At 38.4% G+C, this 13,851-nt stretch overlaps 1 protein-coding gene across 1 annotated transcript; it reads right to left on the bottom strand.

Moving 5' to 3' along the window:
• Positions 1-5,381: 5,381 nt before the first annotated feature.
• LOC120525375 (calcium homeostasis modulator protein 5-like) lies at positions 5,382-13,610 on the bottom strand. The gene is made up of 2 exons (XM_039747606.1): positions 12,929-13,610; positions 5,382-7,676 (listed from the first exon to the last, which is right to left on the bottom strand). The coding sequence occupies exons 1-2, from the start codon at positions 13,469-13,471 to the stop codon at positions 7,290-7,292; spliced, it is 930 nt and encodes a 309-aa protein (XP_039603540.1). The 5' UTR covers positions 13,472-13,610; the 3' UTR covers positions 5,382-7,289.
• Positions 13,611-13,851: the final 241 nt, after the last annotated feature.

Below are 13,851 nucleotides of genomic sequence, written 5' to 3'. Positions count from 1 at the left end.
GCACACTGATTATTTAATTTGTCCTGCACTTTGATAACACCTTCAGGTGCCAGTGGCTCTCAAGTGTATGCCTTTAGAATGATATCCATGGGTTGCAGAGCCACTTGGCTCAGTGTGCTTCTGTACTGCTCCCAGGGAATCAGACACTGCAGCCCCTGTATCCAATTCCATTTCCATTTTCTTCCCGTTTACTATAGGCAGCACGGAAATTTGTGAATATTTGCCTTTTTGGGACAAAGAATACAGTCTTAACTCATTGTCAGTATCAGATTTATTTTCCTCACTCCCCCGGCATTCGCGTCCGTCCTCGAATCTGGCTGCAGGTCGCAGAATTGGCCTTCCATGCCCCTGGCCTTCCACACCACACCCCATTCGCATACTTTTTTACTCTCTCTTGGCATTCTCTCGAACACCTGTGAAGTGAAAACCATTTCAGGTGACTACCTGTGACTACCTGTTGAAGCTCATCGAGAGAATGCCAAGAGAGAGTAAAAAAGTAATCAGAGCAAAGAGTGGCTATTTTGAAGAAACTAGAATATAAAACATGTTTTCAGTTATTTCACCTTTTTTTGTTCAGTACATAACTCCACATGTGTTCATTCATAGTTTTGATGCCTTGAGTGAGAATCTATCAATGTAAATGGTCATGAAAATAAAGAAAACATATTGAATGAGAAGGTGTGTCCAAACTTTTGGCCTGTACTGTATGTTTGTTACATTTTCTCACAAAACAGTCATTTTCCTTTTTCATACTGAGGTCTGTCTGTAAGATAGTCCACGATCCATGCCACCAGGTGTGAATCTACTCCCATCTCTGTCAGCTTGTCCCTAAGGAATAGAGGTTGGATGGTGTTGAAGGCGCTAGAACTGGGAACTGCAGGTCTGACATTGTGGTCAGCAACACAGGAGCGCTGCAGGGGACTGTACTTTCTCCGGTCCTGTTCAGCCTTTATACATCAGACTTCCAATATGATTCGGAGTCCTGCCACGTGCAAAAGTTCGCTGACGACACTGCTATTGTGGGCTGTATCAGGAGTGGGCAGGAGGAGGAGTATAAGAAGCTAATCAAGAACTTCGTTAAATGGTGCGACTCAAACCACCTACACCTGAACACCAGCAAGACTAAAGAACTGGTGGTGGATTTTAGGAGGCCCAGGCCCCTCATGGACGCCGTGATCATCAGAGGAGACTGTGTGCAGAGGGTACAGACCTATAAATACCTGGGAGTGCAGCTGGATGATAAACTGGACTAGACTGCCAATACTGATGCTCTGTGCAGGAGAGGACAGAGCCGACTATACTTCCTTAGAAGGCTGGCATCCTTCAACATCTGCAATAAGATGATGCAGATGTTCTACCAGACGGTTGTGGCGAGTGCCCTCTACTATGCGGTGATGTGCTGGGGAGGCAGCATAAAGAAGAAGGATGCCTCACGCCTGGACAAACTTGTGAGGAAGGGCAGGCTCTATTGTAGGAATGAAGCTGGACAGTTTAACATCTGTGGCAGAGAGACGGTCGCTGAGCAGGCTCCTGTCAATCATGGAGAATCCACTGCATCCACTGAATAGTGTCTTCTCCAGGAAGAGGAGCAGCTTCAGCGACAGACTGCTGTCACTGTCCTGTTCCACTGACAGACTGAGGAGATTGTTCCTCCCCCACACTATGCGACTCTTCAATTCCACCCGGGGGGGTAAACGCTAACATTATTCAAAGTTATTGTCTGATTTTACCTGCATTTTTATTACTTTTTATTAATTTAATATTGTTTCTGCTGCTGGATTATGTGAATTTCCCCTTGGGATTAATAAAGTATCTATCTATTTTTTTCCTCTCACATTATCTAAAAACAGATACATGTCTTCCTGTGATGATGCGGGTTCACTGCATCTGCTGTCCAGGAACCCTTGAACCCAACACCGTCAGCAATAGAGCAAGGGGATGGTGTACAAAAGTGCCAAGTGCTTTTATTTAAAAACAGAAGAACAAAACAGTGTCCAAATACATAGTGCAGTGCTTTTAAAATAATATAATATAATTAAACAAACAACCCATAAAACAAACGTGGAGGTTTAAAAATCAATAAACAGAAAAATAATAATCCTTTAAAAGATGATGAGGTTAAAATGGAAGCAATCTCTTTAAAACTGAAAGCCCGGTGTATTCGTCTAACTAGTGACTCTCCTGCTTCTCCCTATCCAGATTTTGCAACAAGGGGAGCCACTCTACCTGCAGCTGACTTTCTTTCCACTTCAGAACAGGTCTGGAGGCCTCCTGATCCCTGGCTTTGATCACGCACTCAACCCAGACTGGGACATGGCTTCTCTCCAACGGCCAGTACTCTCACGCTGGAGGTTATCTTCCTAAGTCTCTTGACTCCCGCTGTCTTCCACGGCGAGTCACCCCCTTCGCAGGTCACTTCCGCTCTTCTCAAAATGCTCAGCAGGAGCGACCACAATAAACTGCCCTAGGTGTTGGATAAAGACCTTGCTAGGGCCTACAGTCCAACTGCATTTGAGCCTGCTCTCGCTCGTTCCCCTTCGTGCTCTCTGAATATCTGAATTTTAAAAGGCAGGCATTTGTGGAACATCAAAACCACTAGGGAAGAGTATGCTACAATTAAAAAAAAATTAATTTCATATCAAATTTCAAAAGCTCGATATGAAATTTCAAAAGCTTGATATCAAATTTCATAAAAAGACAAGTGGATTAAATGTTAAAGTGACCTGCCATACTATGGAAGCATTTAAGCTCTCTTTTTTGAAATTAAGTTTCAAAAGTGTGATATCAAATTTTAAAAACTCAATATCAAATTGAAATGCTTGATATCATATTTCAAAAGAGTGATATAAAATTTCAAAGCATGGTATCAAATTTTAAAAACTCGATATCAAATTTCAGCAAGTTGATATTAAATTTAAAAGCAATATCAGCATTGTAACTGCTGATATCATATAAAACAGATTAAATGTTAAAACGACCTGCCATATTGGTCACAGTTTTTAGAAAGCACCGCGTTCACTTTAAGGGAACCACTTAACTGCTAAATGTTGTGCGCTGCTGTCTCCGTGGAAACTGCATAATCGACTGCTTTCTGAAATGTGAGATCTTTCCCAGTCAACAGGCAGTTCTGAACAGTTTCACACTTTAGTCCACAAACAAACCTGTCTCGTAGTGTGTCTTCCAAATATGCACCAAACTTACAATGTTACAAAAGACTTTTCAGCACCGCTATGTACTGTGCTGTCGTTTCCCCTGATTACGCTTGTGGAACCAATATCTCTCCGCTTTCACGAGTGGTTTTGGAGCGAAATGGGCTAGTAAAACTTCCACAACACAGTTATACTCCATCTCGCCTGGCTTCGTAGGTGCTACTAAACTGCGTAGTAGTCCATACGTTTTGGTCCCATTACACTAAACAACACAGGCATTTTCTTCACAGCCGTAATGTCATTAGCCAGGATGTAATGTTCAAAATGTTTAGTATACGTCATCCATTGCTCACCGGCATCCTCGAAGGGATTCAGCTGTCCGATTACTCCAGCCATATCGTCGGCACCTTGCAGTCCATGTTAGACTCAGCGGTGGAAAAGAGGCTCCTGTAAACAGCCGACACCAGTTAGCAACTACACAGCGTGGTCAGTCCTTCTCGCTGACACAACCAACACCTGCAGTTCACGTGCAGATGATAAGAAAGGGTTCCTGACTACACACTCGTCGCCAATTTATGTTATGTTGCGTGCTACTTAATTTCACAAGCACACACCAAGTCTCACCGACACAGATTTTTTTGTAAAGGTGTGGAGTATCCGATGCAGATCATGTGGCATGGCGGCAGCAGCAGCAAGCCAGTAGCTGATCGAGCAAAGAGGAGGTAAAAAAAAAACCCAAAAAATGTATTTGTTTCCCATTGTATTACCATTTAAGAGGGAGTTTCGGAGGAGCGAATGCATCTCCTTGGGGTGCGGGTAACCCCCCCCCCTTCACAACGCGAGCAGCAGACACACGAAGAGGCTGGCGTGTAGCACAGGCCATGGGGGGGTTGGCGATCTAAGCGAGCAGGGGGTAAGCCTCCTAGTATTTATATATATATAATTTAACTTGAATCCACAGCAGCCCAGAGATATGTTTAGCCTTAAAAAAAGAAAATTCACACATTTAAAAAGTTTTCCTGGCTTACCTTAAATCTGAACCAGTTCAACTAAAAAGAGCACAAACATCTTCCTACAAGCATCTAATATGATCTTTTGTTTAACTATTTATGAAAAAGCAAGAAAAGTAGTAATTAAAATCACTGGACATTCTGTGTTTTCATCAACAAACAGCATTTAAAAATCACATCTTTGCTTAGCACTATAATATTAAACAATGCAGCGTAAAATATGTCAACATGAAAAAGTTAATAATTACCAAATCAAAATACACATCTGTATTGCTTTATTAAACCCCACATATTAGATCATTTTTACAACAGTATAAATCAATAGATGATATTCAAGAATATACATGAATAGCTTTTTTATTTGTTTGCTTCACTTTAACGTATGTATTCCAAAGTAAATAAAATAAGGCTACACAACTAAACTGCTGAAATGCATACTCATTCATCCATTTATTAAAAGTAATATATATGGTGTCAAGGAACTGAATCCAAGTTTCAGCAGTTGTGAGGCAACAGTACTAACCATTGTGCCTTCCTCCAAACATTTTTTGAACACTACGGGGCTACTGGAAGCCACCGCATATCCCAGGAACATAACATGCAAAGCAGGTGTCCTTTGTGTAAAAGCTGCACACACTAGGTCATAAAACATCAGTTTGGAATATTTCTATTAATTTTGTATGCACAACTTTAGGATGTGGAAAACTAGATTACTGTTGGGGGTGGGGATCAAATATGGAATGTGCCTGCTGTGATGGCAGCATTGTTAACAACTACACCATAATGTTATTTTCATGTTATATCGATACCACATAACTTGATAATTTGATGATAAACTCGATGATTTCTAAATATTTTTTAAAGTGTAGGTTAGGAGCACACACTGATACAGTGCATTGCCACACCCACCACACGACAAACCAACTCAGGATCCAGATTCGGACCCGAGTGCAGCCATGCAATGGGTAATACCTCAGAACCACACTAGTTCAGATGGAATGGAAGTTGATTTAGCTGCATTTAATATACTGTTTACTACACAGAGATTCATTTTTTTTTTAGGTAAAACCTGCACAATGAAATCAAACATATTTATAAAAAAATAATAATCTCATACTGTATGCAAACAGTAATGAAAATTTCCATTATAAAAAGTACTCGCAAAAATGTTTCTTTTACAAACGAAAGACAACTATATACCATTATATTAATACTAGAAATATATTGGTGAAATGTTTATTTTAGACCAAACAAACTTTACAGTCTGAAAATCGGGAAATATACATGAGTAAAGCTGGGAAGCACTTGCATAAGTTTATGAGCTCATGGAAACAAAAGGAGGCAAGTTACATAATTATTTATTATTAATGAATCATATGTTGCTTGTTGTAATATCAAAAATATTCTTGCTATACACTAGTGTGATTTACAGTTGAAAATTGACAAATGCTAGCAAGCATCGTTTTCTCTAAAAATTAACACAGCATACTGTAAAGGCAATCAACAATCTTGCATTTTTATATTAAAATTAATAAAGTATTATTCATATAAAATTCTCATCATTGGTAAATACAACATAAAAAGATTTAACAAATGATTTTGTGCAGTTTACAATTTACCACACAAAACTGCATAACATTTTTTTTTTCTTTTGCTAAGCATTTCATGCTATTAATGTAAGCATATTTAAGTCTTCTAATAATATCATGCAGTAGAAGAGCACCATATTTAAAAGTTTAACTAAAAATCTAACAGACAAGATAACTTTTTTGTTCACATATGAAAAAGTGCTTATGTAATTTGGTTGCATGTACTTCAGCATATATGCCAGCATGGTACTACAGTGGTTAAAACTGCTACCTTACAAATCCAGCATCCTGGCTTGAAAATTGTACCCAATCACATTTGTGGAATTTACATTTTCTTCTGGGTCTTTAGCAGTCCTCTCACACTCTTAAAGATGTGCATGTTAGGTTATCTGCCAATTGCAAATTGGCCCCACACAATTGTGAGCAAATGTTTGATGGTGCCTTGACCCTGAAACAAATCTTCACCATATCTAATATTCATGCCACATTTCAAACTTTAAATGTAATGACACTAATTATGGGGTTTAACCAAGAAATATTTTGAACAAATCAATTCTTTCAGCTTGGGTTTCCACTCCATTCTGGTGCATCTTCATATTCTACCCTGTTTACCAGGGAAAGCAGTGCAATTATGTACTTGTCTCTTTCTCCTTTCATTTAACATATACAGAGTGTTAAATTAAAGTTACCACAGACATCTTTGAAAATTGACTGTTACTTATTGTTAATAATGACTTCAAAATAACTACAGAACACATTTTGTAGTAATGATATTAAAATAAAACAAGACAAACTATTTTAGAACTCTATCAAAATGTGTGTGAAATTCAGTCTAATTTTTACTCTAGATGTACAGTGGTATGCAATTGAATACCGAACCACTGCACACATTACAATCTGGGGCAGAGGCAAGATAATCAAGATATTGATTCATAACATTTAGTACATATTAAAAAAGAAAACAGTTTTGCAATTTTACTTACTTTACAGCTGTAGTGCATTTCTGATTATCCACATATCTCACATACAGGGTATCAAGATGCATTTTAAATACTTACTAATACAGCATGTAAATTCAAATAATCAAAAACAAACATTGGAATGTATGTGGAAGATTTGAAATCACCCATCAAATGTAAAAGTTTTTATTCAAAAAACCTAGTGCAATTTTTTTACTTTATCTTATAAAAGTCAAATAAAATAATTCAATTTTAATGAAATTAATTTATTTCTTTTTGACCAGAAAAGTTTTTAAACCTGGGTGACATTTCAGAAAACTGTATTATCTAACTGACTCTCTTTCCTTCTCTCACACACTACTTTACAGCTCCACAGGGCACTATTTCATGTTTTAAAACACAATGAAGCCTTCCTTTCATAATACTGAATTGTTCTGTCTTAATCAAAACAATAGCATTATGGCAGTTCCCTCAATAAGAGCAGCAACCTGTAAAGTGGGCATTTGTCCCTGATGTTTGCAATTCAGATTTTTTTCATAATAAAACACACTAAAACAAATACAACTCTTAAAATTGTGATTTTCATACTGCCGGCATGTCAACAAAGTCAAGTGCAGTTTCCATCTCCTCGTTTTTGTCAGGTGTGCCCTTCTCCACATACCTTTGCAAAGTGCTATAATACTGTTCACTTTTGTTGAAAGTGTACAAAGCAGAGATTTGCTCCCAGGCGTTGTGATTTGGAAAAGGAAAGGGCTCCGGGTCTTTCTTTTCAAAGAAGCTTTTAAGGTTTCTGTTAGCAAGTTTTGATGCATATTCAATAGCACAGGCTTCAAATAGTTCCTTCTCTTTTTCGATGTACGTTCTCCAGAACTTCAGCTGCACATAGCTGACTTGAGACCTGCAATTCTTATAACATGTTCCAATCAATCCTAAGATGGTGGTAACAACGATAATGCAACATCCCAGCATCTGGAGGGGAAACAAAAGAAATTTTGTTTCTATAGACATGTTTAGACAGATATTTTATACTAATCTTAGATATGCAACCCACATAGGAACTGATTAACTACTCACACTTAAATTAAACTGTTTCTAAATGATCCCATCTTCTACTGTGCACTGTTGTGTAATTAGTCCTAGAGCCATACTAGACAGCAGTTTAACGTACAAACTGGACTCTCTTTTTCAGCCAAAACTTAATTTCATCAATGATGAAACATTGCCAGAGTCCACACTTATTTATTCAATCAGATCCTGAAACACTTGAGCATGCTTCAGTCACTTCATGGTGGGACTACTCTAATTAGCATTTTAATTATCTTGCTGTACACAATATCAGTAGTTTACAGTAGGCCCTCAATGCTACTCTGGGAGCTGGCTAATCCACAATAGCTTTCTGTTATATGACTTTAACTTCAAAACCCTGTAACTAAGTTATAAAGATGCATGTTCTAATACTTCAGAATATATGTGTGCTTTGCTTATAATATATAAACCTAACAAATTACTGAGATCTTTTGACAATGGGCTCCTTGTTATTTTTTTCCAAAGCCCAATTAACAATTAATTGCAAATGCCCATTCAGTTTTGTGACTCTTACTCTATGGATCTCTCTTCCTAAGTTTTATCTGTAGGAAAATTTAAATCCACATTACAGACCCTTATGTTTTCTCTGTATTTTTAAGTTTAATTCACACAGGATTCCCATGATGTCTGATATGAAATGTGATTGAACTGTCACTACCTCACATTATTAACTTAGTCTACTAGTTGTGATATCCTTTTGAAGTCACACTGTTCTGTTAGAAAATGGGTGCCAGTATAGTATTTCCTGAGCTAAACTGGGTGTCACAACTAATTCTTTGATTCTAGATCCTTGTAGCCTCTAAACTCCTCTGAATAACAACTGCAGGTTGTTTCAATAACAAAAGCAGGTAAAAAGTCTTTTCATTCAAATTGAGAGAAAAAAATTTACCCTTACCCCCAAGTATGTTTTGAGGCACGAAAAACTGCATATTTTAAAAACATGAACAATTTTGCGTGGCTGTCTCATGAAGGAGTTGAAGTAACACAGGTCAAATTGTTTATATACAAGTAGTAACCATTGATATGCATTCTGGAATAAAAATTAGCTTCTCACTCAGGCTCTTAATATTTATTTTAATAACCAAAAGTAGCAAACAAAAATGCAGTTTGCGAAATCAACATGATAGGAAAAAAGATACAGCTCACAAGGAAACATTCTAAATTATTCTTTTTTTACTGTCCTCAGTGAAGAAACTGCCTATATCTTAAGAGGAATTTTGTTTTAAATAAACTAAAAAATATTTCTGAGGTCTGTATGTCAAGTTTCTTCAAAATCAAAAATTATGATGCAAAGGACATTTGTTTAATTAAAATTGAATGATCCGGTAATTAATTTGTTTAATTTTTCACTAGTTATGTGTCTTTTACTTCTTCTAGTGGCCAAAAGATGTAATGTTCCCTGCACATATCCCTTTTATTAAAATTAAGGCACTGTGAGTCTTTACTTGGGTGGCATGGTGGCGCAGTGGTAGCGCTGCTGCCTCGCAGTTAGGAGACCTGGGTTCGCTTCCCGGGTCCTCCCTGTGTGGAGTTTGCATGTTCTCCCCGTGTCTGCGTGGGTTTCCTCCGGGCACTCCAGTTTCCTCCCACAGTCCAAAGACATGCCGGTTAGGTGGATTGGCAATTCTAAATTGGCCCGTTTGGCCACCCTGCCTGGGATTGGTTCCTGGATTGGCTCAAGCAGACCCCCGTAACCCTGTGTTTGGATTCAGCGGGTTAGAAAATGGATGGATGGAGTCTTTACTTGGTTTACAAATCAAACTGAACATGTTGAATTCAAACAATTTTTAAGTATTTACTTATTCAATATCACTATTTTTTACCAGGTGTCAATATTCATAGTAGATGACCAAAAAAATCTTTAAAATTAGTTTAACTATATATCAAGAAACTATTACACTAACAAATAATTTAGAAAAAATATTAAGCTCAAGCACAAGAAATACATTATAGTTAGCTCCATGGCTAGAAGAAAAAAAAAACAACAACAAACAAATGCAGCCATTGGACACTACAAGTGTTTACCAGATTTGACTTGATACTTTGTAGCTTAGGAAGTCAGTTCAGTACTGCCGATGGAAGCAATTGTCAAGGAGTAACATAACAAGCTAAACTAATTATTTTTTCTTCTTAGGTAAAGTAAAAAGTGACAACAGGTGATGTGAATATTTTGTTATACTCATTGTTTCAGGCATAGTGTGTTAAATGAGCAGCCAGCTAAACAGAGAATTAGCTAAGAGTACTAAAACAAGCATTAACGATAATAAATGGGCCCTTTAAAAATGTGATTTGTTAAGAAAACAAAAAAGAGAATCAGATATCTGGCACTTACTGTATTTTACATTTTCTTTAATGAGAAGAATCTGGCTTTTGCTTGCTGCAATAGATGGTTACAAGTTCTAGCATACAACAGCAGAAAAGCAAGGTCCACAGGTTAAAATATGGCTTAGAGGGTGCTGGAAAATTGTTTAAAGATCTGTTACTATTAAAATGGTGGATCCCAGAGGAGATATGTGTATTAGTAAAAGCTGTTCCAAAATACGCTGCAAAGTGCATTTCTAATGATGATTCAAGCCACCTCTTCAACTATAGGAATAGGGAGCTGCTAGAAATGACGTGCAATAAAGGATCTATAAAATGCAGCAATATTTTGTAGTGCATCCGGACTAATATAATGTGAAGATTAGTGTGAGGAAGAACAAATAAGTTATTTTACATTGAAATGTCTGTTTTTGCTTCCAAAGATATGGAGTGGTGGCTCTCCGGCTAAAGGATTTGGGCTTGTAACTCAAAAGTTGCTAGTTTGAATCCTGCAATTGCTCCTGGGGTGCTATATAAAAGATGACCCTGAGTTCTCACCCAAAAAAAAAGAGAGCAAGTTGTGAAACATGACAGATTCCTAATACAAGAAATTGTATATGGTGAATAAAGGATTAAAAATCACTACAGGGAGAGTCAATATTATGGTAACACTAATGGTACTGGTATGTATATACTTATTATACCATTTTTGTGGACAATTTATGTGCCACATATGGTACATGTGTTAAACATGATGGCGAACAGGTTGAGACATTCCTGTAAATCATCTTGCACATATGAAGTATGTTTTGTGAATAAATTATTTCTGCCATTCAAATGTTAACATAACTTTGACTCACCCTGTATTTACACGCATTTGAAATAAATTAGAATAGTGGCATTCGATTGCCAGTCCTATTTACATTTCTCTAATGCATAATGGATTGTGTTTTGGGACTACCAGCTGACACAGTGTCCTCTGTGTGATACTTTTTGGCATTACAGGAAAGAAGTATTAGGTGTAATATCTTTATAGACAACAGTGTATGTTATGGAGATTAGTAGTTTATAACTGGGATGATATTTTGCTGTTGTGTGTATTTGCTGCACTAGAAAAATTATGAAACTGGAATGCAAGCTGTTCAACAAGTAGAAATATGGTTTGATTTCAAGGTGCTTTTCTGATTTCATATGCATTTTTTCTGTCTTTACTTCTTGTTGCTTTGCATATGTGTCCTGTCTTAAGTATCTTAAGATATCTGACATTAAGGATTATATAATAATACTACTCTATATAATGTACTGGTTTATCACCAAGCAGTTGCTGACCATATATCTGTGAAAGTATTGATAGGACAGACATGATGGACAAAAATCCATATGCAACAAGAGTAAAAATACAGTATGTGTATATGATTTATTTTTTAAAATCATAGTAAAAGGGATAAAAGGACTTTATGATGGTTAAAAAGTAAACACTTTGGACTTTGTATGTACTTGTTGATTCAACAGTTGGCAGTGTGTATTCTGATAAAAAGTAGGTACCGTGAGGCATGTGGTAAGTCTGTTTATGAAGAGACATCTTATTAGTCACATGATTTTATAATGTATTTCATCATTTTTAAGATACAACCTTTCTGACATGTCTCTGAAATAGTCCATGAGCACAGCACAAAATTCTCACTTTCCCTGATGTGAAAAGATTAAAGCCTACATTTAATGAATGTTCCATTAGTTCAGGAGGTTGGGTGCTTGACATTGAACACTATAGAGGAGGACAAAACATTGTGCATCATTTTTATATGAGTGATAGAAAGGAGGACATTTTCAAAATGCTTTAATACAAGCCCATAACATTACACCAGTAGTAATGATGGAATGCTGTTCAATTAGCACAGTAATATCAGATGACGACAGATGTGTAAGGGTCTTGGCATTCAGCAGCAAATGTACACACTACTCCTGTACTATATGAAAATATAAACTGTTTGGAATAGTTACTTTGGTATTAGACTGAACTGATGTTTAAGGCAACACTGTGGTGAACTGGTCAGCAGCAGTATCACAACTTCAGTCCCTGGCTTGGACTCTCTGTGCAGTTCTCCCCATGTCACTGTGAGGTTTCTCTATAGGCTCTCTGCCCATCCTTCCACATTTCTTTCCAACTGTTAAGCTTGAAGAAGCAAGACATTAGTAAGTGTAATGTGTGTTAATGGTGCTATATAATGAAAAGTGGTGTCTGCCTGCAAGAAACCATAATTAAAACTACTGATTTCATCTGTGAATCTGAAGTGATAAGACACTGTAAATATAGCCGTCACGTCCTCTGTTAATCTTACAATATCAATAGCAATGTATCGAACTCCGCCACTTTACTACCTTAAAGTACTGTCAGGGCAACACATCAGTTAGTACTTCTGCTCCACTAAGGCGGCATCCCAGGTTTGAATCCAGCCCAGAGTGTTTTCTTGCTGAGCTTAAATGTGTATGTGGGCTGTGGTGACTCATCAAGTTTACTGGAGGGATTCCGATTCCAAATCCGTGTCCTCAAATCGGGACACTGCGATGTACCGGTGCTCTGTCAACAATCACTTTTTGCAATGCGTCCGGCACTGCCGGGATACGACCAAACATGCCCCAAGCCAACCTTAACTGCCCCAACACCAACCGCATTGATTAAAATAATAGATGTTGCATGCAGACAGTAAAATTAGATCTTTAAGAAGGGAGACAAAGCATGCATTGTTGTATCTGTCACCGAGGCTCGCGTGCAGAAGGTTGCCACTGGAATATTAGATGATGAACAGACACGACACCCTCAACCCGGCACGTACCTGCGACTGCGCCCGCAGCATGAGGAGCAGGTCCTCGTTATCTTTGGCGCTCAGCTGAGATTTTCCACAGGGCACCCGTGGCAGCTCCGTCTTGCATGTTTCAGTTTTACCCGTACAAAACAGTTCTACTACGTGGTTGTTGTCCAGGCCACTAACCGCACACTCGTAAAATGTCCCGTTAAGGAGAGCAACGCAGAGCCACATAATCGGAGCCACACAGGCGGTCACCGTGATCTGCAAGAAGACATTCAAGCAGTTGCTGCGGTGCCTCGGTGGACACAACTTGCGTGGATTTAAACAACACCCCGTGAAGAGTTTCCACGTCCGTGAGTTGAGAAAGAAGCCCATAACCAACAAGACAAAAGCCGGGCTGAGCAGGAAGAGGAGTCCGTAGGAGAAATTCTGCGTCTTGTTGCACGGGCACTTGAACGAGACCATGGAAAAAATACGCTCACCTCCAACGGTTAGAAGAGCCATGAAGCTGTAGCCGATGGTCGTCTTCTGGTTAAGAAAGAATTTCACCACTGTCTGGAAGGCGTCCATTTTCGAAGAATAGGGGACTCCCTTTGTTCAAAAACTAATGAAAAATACAAAGCAGATGCTTGCACGAGAAAAATGACGCCGCAGGAAGCGGTTGAGCTTTTTTTTCGAATTAAGGCAAAAACAAAAAGGAGTGGGGAGTGACATCAGCGCTTCCCGCGCCTACGCTGCATAGAGCCGAGTAATAGGCAGGAAGGCACTTAAGTAGGCAGTGCATGGTGTCTGCGAGCATCTCGCCAGGAGCCCCACCCCGAGCTCTCTCTGTGGTATCTCCTTCGTCTAACTGATCCTACAGCACTCGGCGAGCTTTGTTTCAATTTCTTCTTTCCATAAATCGTAACATCTGATGCAACCTTTTAGACGCAGTGATTTCCTACAGTGAG

Source organism: Polypterus senegalus, chromosome 3 (genome assembly GCF_016835505.1).
Source record: "Polypterus senegalus isolate Bchr_013 chromosome 3, ASM1683550v1, whole genome shotgun sequence".
In the NCBI taxonomy this organism is placed as follows: domain Eukaryota; kingdom Metazoa; phylum Chordata; class Cladistia; order Polypteriformes; family Polypteridae; genus Polypterus; species Polypterus senegalus.
This window is presented reverse-complemented; position numbering and strand designations above follow the sequence as displayed.